Source organism: Pavona decussata, unplaced genomic scaffold (assembly GCF_977016875.1).
Source record: "Pavona decussata unplaced genomic scaffold, jaPavDecu1.1 SCAFFOLD_93, whole genome shotgun sequence".
Lineage (NCBI taxonomy): Eukaryota > Metazoa > Cnidaria > Anthozoa > Scleractinia > Agariciidae > Pavona > Pavona decussata.
The window spans coordinates 950,701-970,000 of NW_028145510.1; the positions used below are offsets into that span (position 1 = coordinate 950,701).

The following is a 19,300-nucleotide window of genomic DNA, read 5'->3' on the forward strand; positions in this document are numbered from 1 at the left end:
GGATCGTGATCACCCAGGCTTCATGTTGTAGTCAAAATTTTGTCCATCGTGGTTGAGGTAAAATATCCAACTGCTGAATATTATTCTTTCACAATACATATTAAAAGTTATGTTTCTATTTCTGATTTTATTTACACAAGTTATTTTGTATTGATTTAGCATTGTAGACCTACATTTATATACAAATAAATTCCTGAATCTTAACTAAAATAAGTTAGGGATTGTTCAATAAAATTATCCCTTTTATGACATGCTGATGTTCTTTTTCATCTACATACTACATGTACATTCTCAACAGCTTATTCTGAGACTCACCGGAAATTTCAGTCACAAATGTTTTTGTGATTTTGGAAAGTTCAAAGTAGTACAAGATCTTGAAAAGGTTCATTCAAGATCCTTGAAGATCTTTTGCAAGATTATTGAAGATCTGCAAAGATCTTGGCAAGAGCTGCAAAGGATCCTGTAGGATCCTTGAAGATCTTTGGCAAGGTTATTGAAGATCCTCAAAGATCTTGAAAAGGTCTGCAAAGGATCCTTGAAAATCCTTTTAAGATCTTTGGCGACATAATTGAAGATCCTCAAAGATCTTGGCAAGTTCTGCAAAGGATCTTTGCAGATCCTCAAAGATCCTGGCAAGATCTGCAAAGGATCCTTAAAGATCTTGACAAGATCTTGGCAAGATCTGCAAGGATCCTTAAGGATCTTTGAGGATCCTCAAAGATCTTGGCCAAGATCTTCAAGGATCTTGGCAAGAAAGTTGAGGATCCTTAAGGATCTTGGCAAGGATTTTTGAGGATCCTTAAAGATCTTTGCAAGATTGTTTAAGGATCCTTAAAGATCTTCATAAGGATCCTCGAAGATCTTCATGAAGATCTTTGAGGATCTTTAAAGATCCTCAAAAGATTTTCACCAGGGTCAAGCGGTACTGCAGTCATTTTCAGTGTCCTTCAGTCTCCTTTGTAACCAGAGGTAACTGCTGGTCATGTGTAGTAAAATAATGATAATTATTAAAAGCTGGATCATTACTGTATGATGCAATTCCAGGGATTTGATTGGTTTAGCGGCCATGGTACATGAGCCATTATACCACACCTGAGAAATAGAGACCATTGAGCTGTCTTCTGGTTGTTCTTGCAAAGCGAAAAGAGTAAGATCTAGCAATATTTCTTGATTTTGTTTTTTCAATAAAAAAGTTATTTTATTTTAATTTTAATTTTTGTTGGATACGAGATGATTATAGCCAACACAAAAATATGCCAATGCTGATAATAATGCTCAAGTTTGTAATATAAATGTTTTCCTGCTACCAAGAACATTCAAGCCTCTTAGATTATATCTACGTGTAACAATACATGTACCTCTATTCCCGAGTCTGGACTGGTCCAAGAGGCTGCAGAGCCATCAGCACTCTGAACAAGTGGTCTGGGCGGTGATTTGGCTTTGCCCTTTTTTGCGGTTCCGCCTACCTTTGTCATGGTATTTCCCAGTGACTTGCCTGATTTGCTACTTTGGCGAGAGGCTGGTCTCTCTTCCCAAACAGTTTTTACAAGAGGAGGAGGTGGCTGTAACAGAAACAAAATGTCATGATCTCTTTACTAGACAAGTAATCATCTTACTGTATGGAAATGTTGTGGTCAATTTTATCTGTAAGTAATGATAGTATCTCATGTTGAGAATTCTCAATACAAGGATAATAATTATTGTAGTATGAAGAAATAGATAACAATATGAAGTGCAAGGCAAAATACAATTTTAATCAACCAAAGGCAATAATAATTTTTGAAACAATGCCCAAGAAACCAAATTCATGTTGAGACAAAAAAATGCAACCTTCAGCTTCAAGAAACCACTGTCCACTCCATCCACAAAAACAAAAACAAAAAAAACAAAATAATAAAAATTCTCATGTAAAACAATGTTAAGTGGGAGATACAGCTGTAAAAAGTATTTATTAAAAATTAAATACATATAAATTACAAAAATTTAATAACTGAGCAGCACTATATACAGTATGAAGAAGGATAGTCTTTCAAACTGCTGCAGTAATTATTGCTGATGGCAATGAAATTATATCTACTTTTAACCTTAATTTCAATATACAAATTATTAGACTTGCAAGTTGGCCAGTTTTCTGGTATCAAGAAAGTGGTCACTACTGGTGGGTGGTTTGTTTTCATGAAAATAATTATGTCCTCTATTCAAAGTATTTTTTATTCATTTTTCTTTACCTTAGTAAAGTGTTGAGAAAGTGCAGGGACACTGTACACATTAACATTACCATTGTCCATCACAGCTGCAACATACCGGCCATTTGAACTGATACTGAAGTTATTAATCATCTATAAAGAGACAAAAAATAATAGTAAGAACCCTAGTGAAGATTATGAAAGATTATGAAGAATAAATGTGATGGAATATTTTAAGCCTGGTGAATAAATGAGAATGATGTATTATTCAATAAGTGACACAGGAATACTCGGAAAAAAAATCTGAGTGCTCCTATCAGGAGCATCCAAACTAGTAATCGGAAGGTCTTAGGTTTGACTCCTGATAGGAGCACTCAGATTTTTTTTTCCGAGAATGCCTGTGTCACTTACTGAATAAAACATCACTCTCGATTATAATGAAGGTCATAAAAATAGCCTTGACCAAAAATGTATTTATCTACAGAAGATGTTTACATACATGTCAAACAAGTCAAACCCTTCTTATTACAGGCACTGTTAGGACCTGAAAAAGTGTCTCAGTTTCTGTGTTAAAGGGTTCATACTCTTTTGGGCTTTTAAAACTCCATGACTTTCCATGACCTTTTCCACAACCTTTTCAAGTTTTCCATGATAAAGTGTTTGCATTAACAGTGTCAAAACGCGCAGTGTTTATTTCTACTGAGTGAAAATCTGTCTCTTGGTTCCTTTTCGGTTTTTTTGAAATTGTTCATCTTCTTGGTTTTTTTCCCCTAAAAGAATGCTCACTAAGTGATTTTTCTCCATGAACATAATTTTCAATGAATTTCCATGACCCACAATTAAAATCCATGTCTTTCTAGGCATGGAAGACGAAATTACATAATTCCATGACTTTCCAGATTTTCCATGACCTGCACACACCCTGTGCAGCATGATGGGACCAAGAAAACTGTCTGTAAAGACAAGGCGTTTGTATTAAGGATGGTGTCTACTATTGTTACTGCGCATACGTTCTGCACATCTCAAGATACTCAGGTTTCCTATGGGCGGTGCCTTCTAATACAGCGATATTTTTGTGTGGTTTAAAACTATGTGGAGAAAGCAGAACTTAGCAAGTGCTCTTGGTATCCAAAAAGAAAATTGGGGGTAACCATGAATTTTTCAGAGATAATAAAGCTTCCATTTGGAAAAAAAAATGCGATACGTTGCATAATGTAATTGTTGCTTAATTATCTCTAAAAAATGGGTGGTTACCCCCAATCTTCTTTTTGGATTTCAATAGCCCTTGCCAAGATCTGCTTTTCCAGAATAGTCATAAACCATTGACACAAAAATACGTTGTACTTCTTTATTAATAGGCATAGTCCTTAATTAGGTGTCCAAAAAGCAGGGTTTGAGTCTATCTTTAACACTGATCTACCTGTATGTTTTAAGACGTGAGACTGTTAAAAGTCATTACGGCACCATACCTCATCAGCTCCTCCAATCTCAAACATCTGCTTGCAAGCATGAATGTCAATAAAACGCAGAAGGCCATCTTGAGACAACACTCCCAGGGTCTGGTAAGGGAATTTAATGTTATCACAGTGCAAGTAAAAAGACTTTGGTTTAACTTTGTTGTATCTGGCCATTACATGAGAGCTCAAACCACAGAAAATGTTTTAAATGGGCAGTAATAATAATTAATGCAGCCACTGAGGTTTTGAGCCACACACACATCATGGCCTAATTATTTTTAATTCAATAATTTTTCATTTTTTACTCAGTGCCCGGAGAGTAATAAGAAATAGTGGGATTATCTTGAGTTCATCAAATGAATATTACTGTACCTGACTAGTGCCTCCATCAAAGCTGTTGCTTATGAACTCCAGTTGCCTGACAAGTCGTACTCTTGCAGGAAGCTGAATAACATGAAGCAGACGCTTGTTCTCTAGACTCCACACATGGAGGAAACGAGACCTAAAATGGAGAAAGAAAGGTTTGGTAAGGGTTATCAAAGACGCCACCTATCTCATGAACATTAGTTTGGCAAAATTATATTGGCCTGAAAATTTGAGTATACACAGAAATATTCAGCTTGCAAAAGTCAGCATTGCTAGATAAACAAGAAAAGTGAAGTTTGACTCTCATTCTCTTTTTTTTTACTGCTGGATAGAGGGGTGTCTATGCAATAAAGACACCATCTATTGAGGTTGAGGAAGGGGTGCAGGTAGAGATCACCTTGGTGGGTCCTGTTACAATGTAGTAGTTTTGATCACTTCCCAAAATGCTTACATGTACTTTTAATTAATAAAAGTAATTAGTCATACTGTAAGTCATACAAAATGTGATTAAAACAACAAAATAATGGGACCCACCTTCCTCCAGCCACTAACAGCCTTCCATCTCTTGGAGTTGCCAGTGCCCTGTAGTGGGGCTGTTTACTCTCATCTGGTGGAACTGGTAACTGAAACTTACACTTAAGTGTTTCTGAATCCCAAACAAACAAACTGTCATCTTTGAAGCATGTCACTATGGTGTTGCTAAGTGGTAAGAAAAGAACCTGAAAAAAATGGAGAACAGAGAAATTTTCGGTGGAGGTACCATTATTAATAGTACCAGCCAGTAATAACAGTTAATGTAGTCCAAGGCAAGTTGAGATGTAATTTTTGACTGCAGCACTGAACACCTCCTATGTGAACATTGTAATCAAGGATGTGAAATTTGAAATTTGGAGCTATTTGCCCACTAACTCTAGAAGTCAACTCCTAATGACAGCCTAGGACTAGCCTGTTTGTTTTGGCCAACCTTCTGGTTACCATGAATGCATCCCATTCAAAGAGGTCTATGCTACGTGTAATGAGTTACATAAGTACAAATTTTACTCGTTCTCATCCAAACCTGTTGTATTCCAACAGTTTGAGCCCCATTGAGTGTCCTCTTGCGAGAAAATGTATCAAGATCCCAGAGCTGAGCTGCTGAGTTGGATGATGTGAGTGCATAGCGACCTGAAGCATGGACTGAAATGCTGTGAATTGATGAATCATCACCTCTCATCCAGCTCACTAACTCATGAGATTCTGAAAATGAAATACATTAATTTAATTACAGTAATATCAAAGAAGCAAGCTACAGGTATTTAATTAACGTTTGCACCCAACAGGAAAAACTGAGTTTGAATTAATGAGGAAGAGCATGTAAATGATTAAATTTAAAAAGTAACAAATGAAAACACTGTCCAGTGGCTTCCACTTTTGGGATTTATTTAAAACGGGATTAAAAAACTGTTGAAACATTGTCTTCATGAACCATTTGGTAATCTCAATAAGTATGATTGTTTTTATTAGTAGGACATTGAATTCAAATAGTCAGGATTCAGCATTAAAAGACTAAAGGAAAAATAAGGGAAAAATCATTTGTAAATGAATTTATGTGACCGAGTCACTTTGTAGTTCCTAAAGGCAATTTCTCAATTATTTCTAAGATATTTTCGTGTCACGTTTAGTAGTGTAGAGTGTTATTTTTATCTTTGACCTATTGCAGACGTGAGTGGAGTCGGTTTACATTCACAGTCTGGAGAGTTCTATTGTGACATATCACTGGAGTTTAGTTTGGTTTAATTTAGTTTTGGTTTAGTATATCACGTGCTGTAGTGTTACATTGCGTAAGGTTCACTATTTCCTAAGCTTGGTTTCCTTGTTTGTGGGATTACAAAACAGTTTTCTGTTTCTTGTAGCAACGCTGCATGATACCATCAGTAGGTCATTAGGGCGTTGTTATTTTAATCTTATTATCAAGTAGTGTGTGATGAAATTGTACGTAGTTATTATGTAATCGGTCTGTTTCTTTTGTGACAATCCTTTTCCTGTCACATAAGCAGTACGTGTCTTACTCCGGTATAAATACAAGTTTTTTAGCTTAGTTTATTCGAGTGGAGCAGAGTGTTGTTCAAGTGATCTGTGTAGCTCGCTCCCCAGAAGCAGTTATGCTCTGGTTAGTGGAGTTTGTGCCGTTGTAAGTATGTACAGAACTCATTCCTACTTTTTATAATCCCGTTTTTGTAATAGTCTTTTTTACGTTCTCGTGTTTTTATAACGTTCCTTTTTTATTAGTATTAGTTCGTTTCGTTTCTTTTCATTTTGTTGTAATTAGCTTAGGGTTTCGCTGTAATAAATGTTCTTTTAAGCCCACTCCTTGCATCCACGAATTCATGTCTGTTGTGCCATTGCTCGCGCACTCCGGCCGTTGGCGGCGCTAGACCGCTCGCGTTGCCATCGGTTACATTTTGGTGTCAGAAGTGGGATGCAAGTGTAAAATAGTGGCATCGAATGTTTAACAGTTGTTTGCAAGAAAAACAAAAATATAATAGTTTTTTGCAAGTTAGGTTTTGCATTTTAATTTTACAAACGGGAATGAGTTTAGAAGTATTTACACGGCACAATGGCGTTGACGTGGTGTGGCGTGGTTACTCCAGTAAGTGTTCCTGTTTCCAGTCCTGAGAGACCTCAGCTGGGAGGCTGCAGAGCAGTGGTGGAGTTCCATGGCCGTCAGTCTAGCTGTTGTGGAGGATGTAGCGTCGATAGTCGACTTGTGCTGTGAGAAGCTCAACGTGAGAGACACCCTCGATACCTACCCAGCATTTCTGTGTGTAGTGGCTAAAATGTCCCCGTTATGTCTGGTAACTAGTACGAGTGTGGTAGTGGAGTCGCGATGGGAGTTGAGACGTTCTGCAAGAGGATTGCGACGATAGAACTCTCTTCGTTTTGGCTCAATGAATCGATGAGTTGCCTTCACAGGATCTCGCAACCGACCTCTGGAGTTCAGGATTTGTCTCAGGGGTAGCTCCAAGACGTCCACCATGTACCTTAGTGTCTACTCGCCGAGGAAGAGCTTGTTTTAGGCCAACCACTGGTACTGGAGTTGCGCCTATGTGTCCCCAATGTTTAGTCCCCTTCCCCTGCACTGGCGTGGATCGCTAGTTTGTGTTGCACAAGGATATCGTCGCGAGAGATGAAGTTTTTACCTCGCCAGACTGACTGAATGTTGTTTATTGTACCTGGCTTGACTTTGTTACGAACAGTTAGCAGAATCTGTGATCCTGTGTATCACTATGTTGTATTGCTGTGTGTTCTCGTGATGGAAGTATATGGAGTTTTGGTGACGATGTACGTCCACTGGTGTTGAACAGTGATGGCTTCCCAGGATCACTTGGCGCAAATCGCCCTCTCTAGTTGGAATGGTACGGTCTAACTTAAAGGACACTCCAGTTCAGAAGCACAAATGTTCAAGCATGCACGTGGATCATGAATCAAGTACCGCTCACTGCTATGCAGGATGCGTGAGTTTTCAAGAGACTCTAGTACAATGTACTCTAGTTTTAAATGGACTTGTCGTTTATTTTTAAAAGGGCTTATAGTTTTCTTTTGTTTAGCTCATATGAGGACATGATGAGCAAAAGGAGAGGCGAATGTGACCGAGTCACTTTGTAGTTCCTAAAGGCAATTTCTCAATTATTTCTAAGATATTTTCGTGTCACGTTTAGTAGTGTAGAGTGTTATTTTTATCTTTGACCTATTGCAGACGTGAGTGGAGTTGGTTTACATTCACAGTCTGGAGAGTTTTATTGTGACATATCACTGGAGTTTAGTTTGGTTTAATTTAGTTTTGGTTTAGTATATCACGTGCTGTAGTGTTACATTGCGTAAGGTTCACTATTTCCTAAGCTTGGTTTCCTTGTTTGTGGGATTACAAAACAGTTTTCTGTTTCTTGTAGCAACGCTGCATGATACCATCAGTAGGTCATTAGGGCGTTGTTATTTTAATCTTATTATCAAGTAGTGTGTGATGAAATTGTACGTAGTTATTATGTAATCGGTCTGTTTCTTTTGTGACAATCCTTTTCCTGTCACATAAGCAGTACGTGTCTTACTCCGGTATAAATACAAGTTTTTTAGCTTAGTTTATTCGAGTGGAGCAGAGTGTTGTTCAAGTGATCTGTGTAGCTCGCTCCCCAGAAGCAGTTATGCTCTGGTTAGTGGAGTTTGTGCCGTTGTAAGTATGTACAGAACTCATTCCTACTTTTTATAATCCCGTTTTTGTAATAGTCTTTTTTACGTTCTCGTGTTTTTATAACGTTCCTTTTTTATTAGTATTAGTTCGTTTCGTTTCTTTTCATTTTGTTGTAATTAGCTTAGGGTTTCGCTGTAATAAATGTTCTTTTAAGCCCACTCCTTGCATCCACGAATTCATGTTTGTTGTGCCATTGCTCGCGCACTCCGGCCGTTGGCGGCGCTAGACCGCTCGCGTTGCCATCGGTTACATTTACCAACCAGACTTTTAATTTCTCTGAAGTCTCAGTGTTTACAGATACTGTAAATCTTACCTACAGGGTACTTATGATAACCCATTTAATGTGCCAGCTTGGCTGACTTGGTTTGCCATTGTAAGTCCCCACCCAGTATTATATGAGGTCAACCAGCCCAGCACTGGCTAAATGTAGAAGTTGTCATGAGTGGCTCCAACAATGAGAATGGATTAAGTGATTTTACTTTCCCTCCTTTTTGGTATTTTTTTTTTTTTCAGATTCAAGACTTTTCATGGTTTGGCAGCCCATCAAAATTATGTCATGAATACGTGATATCTAAATGGAGATCAACTTACTAATAACCCTTTATTTTTGCCCTAAAAAGGAATTTTGTCAGGGAAAATTGCAGGCCCAGTCAGCTGGGCTGACCAGGTGCACTCAAGTAGCTGTATAAGGAAAAATCTCAGTCCAGTTACAGGTGTAGCTGGGATCCTGACGTCACTACAGGTTTGATCCCAGACCCCAGCTGGTTGAACCAGCCCAGATTTCATGTTTCTGTGAAATTGATTTGAGATCTTGGAAAATTGAACCAACATGCCAGCTTAGTGGAGCTGCCAGGCTCATGTCGCTGGTGAAAGGAGGATAACTTCTAAATAAATAGTGGTGCTGAGTTGAAGGTGGAGTTCAAATGAATGTACTTTTTAAGTCACAAACTGGCCATTGCAAAGACACACACTGTACAGAAGCTGATGTTTCACGTGCTAGCCCTTTCTCAGAGCTAAAAACCTGATGCTCTGACGCTCCCAACTCAATTGATAAAACTGAACATTCATGCAACTTAAATTAATTTTGCTTTTTGACCCTCTTTATAAGTATCACACCTGTGTCATAGCATCTTAAAGAATTGTCTGCAAGAGCTACAAGAACTTCGTTCTTTCTCCGAAGGCAAAAGGAAATGGCGGTGCAAGGTGTTCCTGTCTTGTGGATCAATGAAAACCTGAAAAAGATGAATACAGAAAAATAAATGAAATCAGATCCATGATGTTGCTTTGAAGTATTTGAAGTGTTAAATTATACAAAAATGGATAAGACTGTGTCACACTGCAGAAAATCGCTTGAGGCCTTAAATTTTCATAATTAAGTTAGTATTTTCTCGAAGCAACAGAAATTAATGGCTCAAGATTTTCACTAACACATCACCACAGTTCAAATATCTCACCTATTCTTGCCTAAATCAAAGACAAAAATGTTTCCTTGGTGATCACCTGCAGCAAAGGCTTCGCCAGTTGTATTAAACGCCGTACGAAGGAATCTGATATTTCTTCCTTGTAATGAAAAGGCACTCGATGTGGAGTGGCTGATTGAAACCACTAAACTATTGAAAAAAGAATCATTGTAAGCAGCTGTAAGCAAGATTGAACATCGAAACAACGAAAAAATGTAAGCTTATGTTTACTAAGATTTGTGAGATTGCTTGCTTGACAGACTAAAACATAAACATAAACGTACCCTTCCTCTGGCGAGGGAGATGGTTTTCGCTGCCAAATCTTTCCTTCTTCCTTCTTGTAAACGTCTAAGGTTTGCATGGTTGTGTTAACAAGACATACAGTATTTATTTATTTCTCCCGCCATTTTGAAATCCACAAACGGCTTAGTAACCACGCTATAACAACAAACTTGCTTCCAGGCCCCTATATTGGTGCAGCGCCACAAGAAGCGCTTCTTTTTAATGCCTTTCCTTTCGTCGACTTTCAGATCACAAAGAATCCAGTAACTTAGAATGAGATTGAAAACCCTTAAAATCAACCGTCTTTCAGTCGTGGCACAATGCTGATTTGATAGCCTCTTCATCTGTTCGAGCCTATTCCAATTAATTTCCAATTAATTTATTTCCAGGAGATTGGTAAATGATCGCAGTAAAAACCAGTAATAGGCCTTATCACGGTTTTCGACGCCATTTTGACGAGTAGGCAAACAGGCTTGAAATAACAGTGTTTGTATGGAAATCCGATGTCAAATAATTTTCATAAAACATCGCTTCTGAAAAATTCATGAATTGGAAACTTTTGGCACTAGGAAAAGGATTTTAAGAACAAAATTGGAGGGATGTAGCTGTGCCAGAAAACGTCCAGTCGTGTTTTGTTTTGAACTTTCCATATATTTCCCTGTATTTTTTCCCGCGAACTATTTTTAGTAGCAGTTCACGGCTGGTTCGCAATACAGACAAATGTATGGAAAGTTCCAAACACGACTGGACGCTTTCTGTCAAAGCCACATCCCTCCAATTTTCTTCTTAAAATCCTTTTCCTGGAGCCAAAAGTTTCCAATTCATGAATTTTTCAGAAGCGATGAAATCATTTGACATCGGATTTCCATAAACACTGTAATTTCAAGCCTGTTTGCCTACCCGTCAAAATGGCGTCGAAAACCGTGATAAGGCCTATTAACTGTGTTTGCAAGGACCACCGCAACAAAATAAAAGTACCGGATCCTGTAGTGAAGGATCTAATCAGTCTCAAACATACCCTGAACAAGAAAGGCCGTGCCTTTCGAAATATTGGAAAATATACTTCCCTGACCATGAAATCAGCCTTGCTCTTTTTCTAGATTAAATGTTCGCAGGTCTATTCTGGGGGTTAGGGGTGCGGGGTGAGGGGTAGGGGATGACCCCTCACCCTCGGAATAGACTTGCCGGTAAATAGAAAAGATAAAATGCGCTTTGAGCGAATTCATATTAGCCAAACGCTTGCAACAGATTATTTTACTCCCAAGTTTATAGACGCTTCTACCGTCGACTTGGCTATCTGCCATCTCATATCAAACAAGCTTTAACTTGAACTTTAATTTAACTTTAATTTGAATAATTGCATCTTAGCTTTCATTAATCTCACTTGCTGCGAAGGGGAGGCGTGCTTACACAACTGCGCTAGTTGCGACTAGCGCGAGTGGAATAATTGTTTTGTTAAAAACAGTCAAGAAATATGGCTAGATCTTGCTGATTTCGCTTTGCAAGAACAACCAAAGACAATTTAATGGTCGCTATTTCTCGGGCATAGTAAAAAGGCTCATATACCATGACCGCTAAGACAATCAAATCCCTGGAATTACATTATACAATGATCCACTTTTTTAATAATATAAAATCTGAGATTAAATGGCAGAAAGATCCACGCAGTTAACACGCAACTTAAGCAGTTGCAAAAAGAAAGCCTGTAAAAAAATTCAGGCTTTTTTTTCGCAACTGTTTAAAAGTAGGATCTTTCTTCTATTTACAGATGTAATCTTTCATCCGCAGTTCAAAATATATGTTTCATATATTCATATTCAAACATAAAATAGAGCGACTGGAGTGAATTACAGACTGTAGCTTGTAAAGCAAACCTAAGCGTACTACACCGAACTTTCTTACGACACTCAATATAACCGCCCTCTCTGAAAGGCAATGTCTTAATGGGAGTGCTGCAGTCTAAACGGGCTATGAGTTTCATGAGTTTTAAAAAATTTAAGTTATTCCTAGCTATCTATTGATTCGATTAGCTCCCGTTTTAAGGTGTTAGAGAGATTCAGAATCGCGTTTACGGCAAACGGCAAACGTGAGTCAGTTTTGCGTTTATGTTTTCTTGAAAAAATCAGAACAAGGATGAGAATAGTGTAAAATAATTCTGACCTTCGATACTAACGCAAACCTACTCAATTTAAAAGAGAAAATGAAAACAGCGAGCGGCAAATATAGGGTAAACATGGTCACGTGGTCATTTCTGTCGTTTGCCGTAAACGTGATTGTAAATCTCTCTATTAATTTAATTGAAAAACGCGGGATTTCTAAGTCTGACAATTAGAGCTCTCAGCTATCAGTTAATGAACTCTTATCAGACATTCCAACATTTCTAAAAAGTAATCAAAAGCTCGTTTTTTATCGCCAGTCACTGTGCTATAGTTGACGGTGAAGCTGCTACTTTTCTCGTTTCTAGAAAAAGGCTGTTTTAGTTATTCTTTTAAGATGCCATTGAGAAGTTAACGTTAAGTTTTATGCTGCTCCATAGCACTTTAATTTTCCCAGTGTGTGATAACCTTGCTCGTTAGCACCAGTATCCCCAAACCTGAGCTGCTTAACTGGAAGATGTGTCTTGTCAGTGAGGAGACCGCTGTCTTCACGCCATACTTCATCATTTTTATCACAGTTACAGCCAAATCTGGAGTCTGCGCAGGAGTTGGTCATTCCGCATGCGCATTTACCACTGCCAGGTGATGCTCCGCCCCAGTATGTCATCTTATTAGAATCACGTGACATCCACCAGGCATATCCATACCTAAAAATCAATGATTCGTAACACTCATACTTGATAAACTGTTCACAGTGCGAGGAGACTCTGGTGAGACTCGCTAGCTGAGACAGACTCGCTCCTGTGTAATGAATGTCACGGGAGTAACCACCTCGACTGTCATAACCATCCACCAATGTTCTTCTTTCACTGTCGTGACTGATGACTGTCACGCCAACTCCATTCTTGTCAGCCATGTCGCAGTACACTGTAAATGGTGCCAGACCCCCCTCCCCATCTGGATCTATGACGTAAGTTCCAGTTGCACTGATACTCTTTTTAATCGCAGAACAGGATGTGCTACTAACAGGAGAATTGATCTTGATTTTAGCCTCTACTGATGTCAAAGCATTGGTCGCTCTACAGGTGTAAGAACCTTCATGAGATTTTTTGATTTTCAAAAGAACCAGTGTTCCATTCAGTAGAACAGTAGAGTCTACAGGAAGTGAAGACCTGCCATCCTTTGTCCAAGTAATTACAGGTCTCAGGTCACTCTCGGCCACACACGACAGGCGGACAGTTGAACCAATCAAAGGGGTTAGCTCTTGAGGAGGACGAACTTTGAACCGTAGAGGAGAGAAAACCATGAGTTGAGCCGTGTCTGTCGCTGATCCCAGAATATTCTCTGCCTTACAAATGTATATTCCAGCATCCTTTCTTGTCACTTTATAGATCATCATAACGCCTTTCGTCATTTGTGTTCTGTCTTTAGGCAAACTACTCACTGACTTGGACCACGTGATACTGGGCTGCGGCTGACCAGTAGCATTGCAGGAGATGGTAACATTTCGGTTTTCTTCAGTCATAAGTCTATTGGATGACATTAAAAGTTGGGGACCAACTGGAGAAAAATGAAAAAGGAAAGTTCTTTTTGAACATAGACAACATAGTACTGATCAGATAGAGCTTTAAATTGCACGGATTTAAGCGCCGCTAACCCACACCGGCAATGTTTTTACTTAAATAACTTTATTTAAAATTACAAGCACTTTTGCGAAACAAAGATTTGGATTTTACCTGAATCTACCATTTTCTGTTGCCGGCGAAGTTTCGAAATTACTGCCAAAAATGGTGTCATTTTAATTCATGGCCGATTCTTGGGAGAATGGGTCAGTACCGCTGTTGTGACGTCTACCCAAAAACAGAGAATCTTTCGCATTCATTAATTTCAAAACGATAATTGGTTACTTGGTTGGCTGGTTATTTGACCGCTTGTTGATTATTTTTAGCAACTAGGTTCTTATAAATTATACGCTGTTTGATTCCTTTTTGCTAGGTTTAGCTGGGCTCGTTTCAGTCCGTGATAGCACGACCTCTCCTGTCGATATTTGTGTGACGATACGGGATCTAGATTACTGCTTGGACAATGAAAAAGTTTTCCTGTCACAGGGAGTTTTGTACAACTGACCCGACCATTTGTTCTGGTTGTAAGATGTTGTGTTTCCTCTTAAGGCTATTCAAATTTTTTTTATTTGTTTTTTTTTGCGCCAAAACTTCTGATAGTGCTACGCAACGTAGTACTGTAGAGCCGCTGAAGTCTGTATCGTATCATTTTGTCATCACTTCGCTCCGCATTATAACTGTGAGGTTTATGTTGCAGGAGCTAACTTAACTGTTTTCTTTCTTTTGTTTAGACCAGCCTCAGTATTGACCGTGTTTTGAATCTACAACACATCAGTCGATTTCGAGAATCACAAGGTATTCCATATCAGGGGCACCCAACGACAATTTTCTCTCAAATCCTTTGAAACGTTATTTTAGGCGATCTGGAGTGGCTTTAAAGCTCTATAGGTTCATTTTAGGCAGTGCTATAATATTTTTATCTGTTCGGTCATTCTAGGGGAACTTGAGTCTTTTCGAACTTAGTAGGGCATTTTTGTCCATTTCCCGAAAACCTTAGGTCTTATTTCCTTTCCGAAAATCTTAATATCACGAAAGTTCGTGGTGAAAATTCCCTTTAGAAAATTGTAGGGGATTAAGAGCCTTCCGAACAGATAATTTACCGAAACGATCCGTTGGGTGCCCCTGCCATGTGGCCCTCTACACTGCGCGGATCTCGGCGCGAAATATTGGATTAATTTCTGTTGACTTTCCATTTCCTTTTGAAGCTTGGTACATGTTTTTGCTCTTGTGGTGTGGTACAGCCTGTACTTTTTTGCACTCAGATATTTGATAGAATTGACGAATTGTTTGTAAGTCAGGGCCCACATATTTCGAAATTCTAAGTTGTTATACGAAAGATTAATCAATCCACACTCGACTCTGACTTTGAGGACGTACAAGAAACAATCTTCACACAAATGTGAGTTGACAATGATTATGGTTTTATGCGCCGATGGTCCAAAAAAACCTAAGAAATAAAGAGAATAACTGAGCTGACGCAATCTTTCTCGGTTCCTGGTCGTTCAACAGAGCAAAGAAAACTTTGGTAGGGCATAGAAAATCGAGGATTCAACTAAATCCATTTTTTTTTCTGAGAAATACTTTGAAATACTTTGAATAACAAATACACTTATTTGAGCTGAAAAAAAGATTGGGGGTTAGGAGCACTTAAACACCCAACATTACGAAATCACGAAATAAAGTAGAATTTATGTTTGCAAAATAAGTTCTAATATTGGCAGAACGGCAAAAGTAGTGATCTCCTAATAAGACCCCCGCCACAAGAATAAACTAAATCAAAAGAAATTATTAAAATAGTGTCCACTTAAGGAAGTGATCTGCTGATCTAGCAAATGAGGTAACTTACACTGAACAGTGAGCTTCGCTGTGGCGTTGACGCTCCCTAGCAAATTTTCAGCTCTGCAGCTATAAACTCCGTCGTCGTCACGTCTAACGTCCTTCACAATCAGGGCGCCACTGGACTCTACCACGTGACGTCCAACAGGAAGCAGTGAATTTAGCTTAGACCACGTGACCTCTGGAGGAGGATTACCATCCGGGGTACATTTCAAGATGGCTGTCTGACTTTCATTGACTGTCGTGTGAACAGGATGCTGCAGCAGAGAAGGAGCCGAGATGGACTGGCCCGGCTCACCTTTGGCACCTTTCTCCCCTTGCGGGCCTCTAGGTCCCTCGGGACCAGGGTCACCTGGCACTCCAAGATCCCCTTTGATGCCCATCGGTCCTTGAGGTCCTATTGGTCCATGTTTACCAGGAGGTCCCTCTGGCCCGGGTCTTCCTGGGGGACCTGTTCTCCCTCGGGTTCCGGATCTTCCCCGTCGTCCTGTGTTACCTTTTGGTCCTGAGCGGCAGAGCGTTTCATCTTTGGCGCAGACTTTGTTTTGCAGCAGAAGAAGCTCTTGTTTGATCAGAAGTTTTACTTCAGAGGCTGATTGGAAAGATGCCTGTTGTGAATTGTCGGGTGAAGAACGTTTTTGTCTTGAGATGGTGTCTTTATGACCTAGGACGTAAATGAAACCATTCAACACTACGTCTTCAATCACACAGCCATGATTCACAGGAAAGGAAAACAAGGAAGCTGAGAGCCATTACTTTCTGCTTTTATTTTTTCTATTAAAAGCACTTTTGTAAATGATGTCGTTAAATAATGTAAGGGAGGTTAAAATACAAAAAGAGTAATTTCTTACTGTGTGCCTAGCTCTATAAATTAAAATACCAGAAGTAAAAACAAACTCACCTCTTGTCTCGTGACCTTCTGAATGGCTGCCTTTCTCCTCTTTACATTTTCCGTAATTCTGTTGCACTTTTCGAAGAATTTCCGTCTCCATTTGATCACAGAATGTTACCGAGTGTGATATCAGTCGATGATGTTCTTGTATTTTGAGTTCCACGTGAATCAGTGCGATGCAACACGCAACAGACAACAGCAAGCCTGACGCGGAACACAAGGTGTCGACTGTTTTTCGTCTCTTCGTTTTCGTCTCCTCTTTACAATCCGTTTTCATGATTTTAAACTGACTTCAACGTAGTTCGAATGCGCATATAACGAAAGCGTTTAAAATTTTTGAAGCAAAGGGTTTGAACGATCCCAACAGTTTAAGCGGAAGTAGTAAGCTAAATTGCGTCTGACCCCGCGCTGAAAGTGGTATGATCTGATGTAACTTGAATACTGTTTATACGCGGAATATCTGTCAGTTGTTTTTTATGGCTCCGTGGAGTCCAATGTCCGGTAGTGTAATGTATACACAGAAAAATACTAAAGAAATGGTCCTGACGAGAAAATGAAATGATCCACTTAGGAAAACTGAACTTAAGGCACTGGCACTTAAAAGTACTGCTCAATGCAGCAAGGTAAGTGTGCAACTAAGAACTGAAGTGTTACACAGATGTGATCATTGTTCATTTATTGATTCAATAGAAAAAAAATAAATAAAAAAATAAAATAAGTTGTAGATATAACCTTCCAATGGGTCGGAGGGTGTTCTTTTTTGAAGGGGGAGGGGGGGGGGGAGGGTGATTGAGGGGAAATATCTGGTTCCATATGAAGTTAGGAAGGAGGTCGAGACCGAAAGAAGAAATTTGCTCTTTGTGGAGCCTCGTTCCCACGTGTCATCCCTCTTGTCGAGCAGGCCGAGCTTCATATCGGAGACTTGGGACCGAACTTGAAAGCGCTAATTAAATTGCTGATCAAGTCCCAGTTATTCAAAGAGTGGACAACAGTTGATCCACCGGATAAAATGTATAAGTTGAAGTTCATTTTATTGGGTGGATAAAATTATTTTTTCTTTGATGAACAGCCGGGGCCAGCTCAACAGGTGACTTTACATTAGACCACACACCAAGGACGATCGGAGGACCGGGACTGCTTCCTCTGTTGGGACTGAAAAACAACCACCAGTTTAAATCGACCAGAAATATTACAGGGATGACATTACTTAGTAATGCCTTCTCCGGATCGACCCCAGGGCCTTTTGTTCCGCCCATGCGCAAAATCTCCCTGTCAGTCGCGCGCAAAAAGGACGGGTTTTACTGTAAGGTCGAAAATATTGTAATGCCAAAAACTGAACGTGTCTAATTGTAGTCAAATAATTGTTTAGTCTTGGGGAGGAGGTGGTTATCTTACTGTAGAGCATTACCTTTCTCCTCCACAGAGCAGCTAGACTGCATGAAGAACGTTCTGGCGCAAATCTAGTACTGTAACACATTTTGAGCGGGTTGTATTGGAAGCGTCATGAGAATGATGGTGATGACGAGTTACGAGCCGAGAGACAGTGTTTCCTTGTATGTTACCAGTACAAGGTAAATTTATACCAATCATTAAAAATGAATTGGATTTAAATGTTAATTGTTGACCACTTCTATTAAAACAAGTTACAACGATTTTCTTTTCCTGCAAGTTACAATTTCATGAAATTGGTGCACTCACGAAAAGATAACCTCAACGCACTCTTTATTTGCTCAGTTTTTGAGACGGATGTCCACCGTCAGTGGAAATTGCATCGCTTCTGTTGCTTAACCATAGTTTCATTTACACAGCAGAGTTTTCCTGTGAGAGAATTTGCTCAGAAAAATTGCACTTTGGCATAAGGAATCGAAGTAAAGCATCAAATGTAGTGGTTGCCGAATAAACAAACATGTATTATAACACTTTCTAAACTTTGCCGGTGGTAAACAACAACAGCGCTGCGGTTCGCTCTGACGGGGGGCTAACGCTCGAAACGTCAGCGCTCGAATCTCTTTACAGAGGCCAATATGAACTCTGTTGATAAATCAAACATTCGTAACATTATTTTAAGGCTTGAATAAAAAGACCTTTTAATCGTCATTAAAACTTGTATACGGAAATGTTCCTTTTTTGGTTTATCTGTAACAAATAAAGTATACTTTAACTTTTGCTTATACAGATTACAAGCAGTCGCAAATTGTACTGAGAGAGAGTCCATTAAATTCAAAGCGCTCCAAGCTACTCCTAAGATTTTAAACATTAATTATCAAAAGCAGATTGTTTTCAGCACTATGCTGACTAAGCTTGTCCTTGATTACTGATATAAAACTATTCTTAGCATAGAATTTATCATCGTTGTTCTGTTACGTCACTGAAGAAAAACGTTGTCCTTTATACCATGCCATAGCACTTCAATTTTCCTAGTGTGTGGTAACCTTGCTCGCCGCTACCGCCAGTATCTCCAAACCTGAGCTGTTTAACTGGAAGATGTGTCTTGCCAGTGAGGAGACCGCTGTCTTCACGCCATACATTGTCATTCTTGTCACAGTTACAGCCATAACTGCGGTCTGCGCATGAGTTGGTCATTCCGCATGCGCACTTACTACTGCCAGATGCCCCGCCCCAGTACGTCATCTTAGTAGCATCGCGTGAAACCCACCAGCCATACGCATTTCTCAAAATTATTGATTTATAACATTCATACTTGATAAACTGTTCACAGTGTGAGGAGACTCTGGTGAGACTCGCCAGCTGAGACAGACTCGCTCCTGTGTAATGAATGTCACGTGAGTAACACCCTCTAGTTTCGCATCCCTGCACATGTGTCCTGCTTTCACTGTCGTGACTGATGACTGTCACTCCAACTCCATTCTTGTCAGCC

The 19,300-nt window shown here is 39.4% G+C and overlaps 3 protein-coding genes across 3 annotated transcripts in view; all 3 read right to left on the reverse strand.

Moving 5' to 3' along the window:
* The window catches only part of LOC146473478 (TBC1 domain family member 31-like), a 28,183-nt gene extending 18,044 nt beyond the window's left edge, over window positions 1-10,139 (reverse strand). The window contains exons 1-9 of the mRNA XM_085118124.1: window positions 9,979-10,139; window positions 9,689-9,844; window positions 9,351-9,466; window positions 5,067-5,245; window positions 4,544-4,728; window positions 4,016-4,145; window positions 3,656-3,745; window positions 2,229-2,339; window positions 1,359-1,562 (exon numbers count right to left, since the gene is read on the reverse strand). Of these exons, the coding sequence (XP_084974250.1) occupies window positions 1,359-1,562; window positions 2,229-2,339; window positions 3,656-3,745; window positions 4,016-4,145; window positions 4,544-4,728; window positions 5,067-5,245; window positions 9,351-9,466; window positions 9,689-9,844; window positions 9,979-10,055 (1,248 nt within the window). The 5' untranslated portion in view covers window positions 10,056-10,139. The remainder of the gene's footprint in view (window positions 1-1,358; window positions 1,563-2,228; window positions 2,340-3,655; window positions 3,746-4,015; window positions 4,146-4,543; window positions 4,729-5,066; window positions 5,246-9,350; window positions 9,467-9,688; window positions 9,845-9,978) is intronic.
* Window positions 10,140-11,302: 1,163 nt separating this feature from the next.
* LOC146473480 (uncharacterized) lies at window positions 11,303-17,008 on the reverse strand. The gene is made up of 3 exons (XM_085118135.1): window positions 16,432-17,008; window positions 15,541-16,194; window positions 11,303-13,632 (listed from the first exon to the last, which is right to left on the reverse strand). The coding sequence occupies exons 1-3, from the start codon at window positions 16,697-16,699 to the stop codon at window positions 12,497-12,499; spliced, it is 2,058 nt and encodes a 685-aa protein (XP_084974261.1). The 5' UTR covers window positions 16,700-17,008; the 3' UTR covers window positions 11,303-12,496.
* A 1,119-nt stretch (window positions 17,009-18,127) lies between these two features.
* The window catches only part of LOC146473481 (uncharacterized), a 4,239-nt gene continuing 3,066 nt past the window's right edge, over window positions 18,128-19,300 (reverse strand). The window contains exon 3 of the mRNA XM_085118134.1: window positions 18,128-19,300. This exon is cut by the window's right edge and continues 646 nt beyond it. Within this exon, the coding sequence (XP_084974260.1) occupies window positions 18,811-19,300 (490 nt within the window). The 3' untranslated portion in view covers window positions 18,128-18,810.

Excerpts from the sequence above, each read along its gene's own strand:
- LOC146473480 (XM_085118135.1), bottom strand. The coding sequence starts at position 16,699 with ATGAAAACGGATTGTAAAGAGGAGACGAAAACGAAGAGACGAAAAACA. Across the intron at positions 16,195-16,431 it reads AGAAGGTCACGAGACAAGAG|GTCATAAAGACACCATCTCA; the intron begins GTGAGTTTGTTT and ends TTTACGTCCTAG. Across the intron at positions 13,633-15,540 it reads AGCGAAGCTCACTGTTCAGT|TTGGTCCCCAACTTTTAATG; the intron begins GTAAGTTACCTC and ends ATTTTTCTCCAG.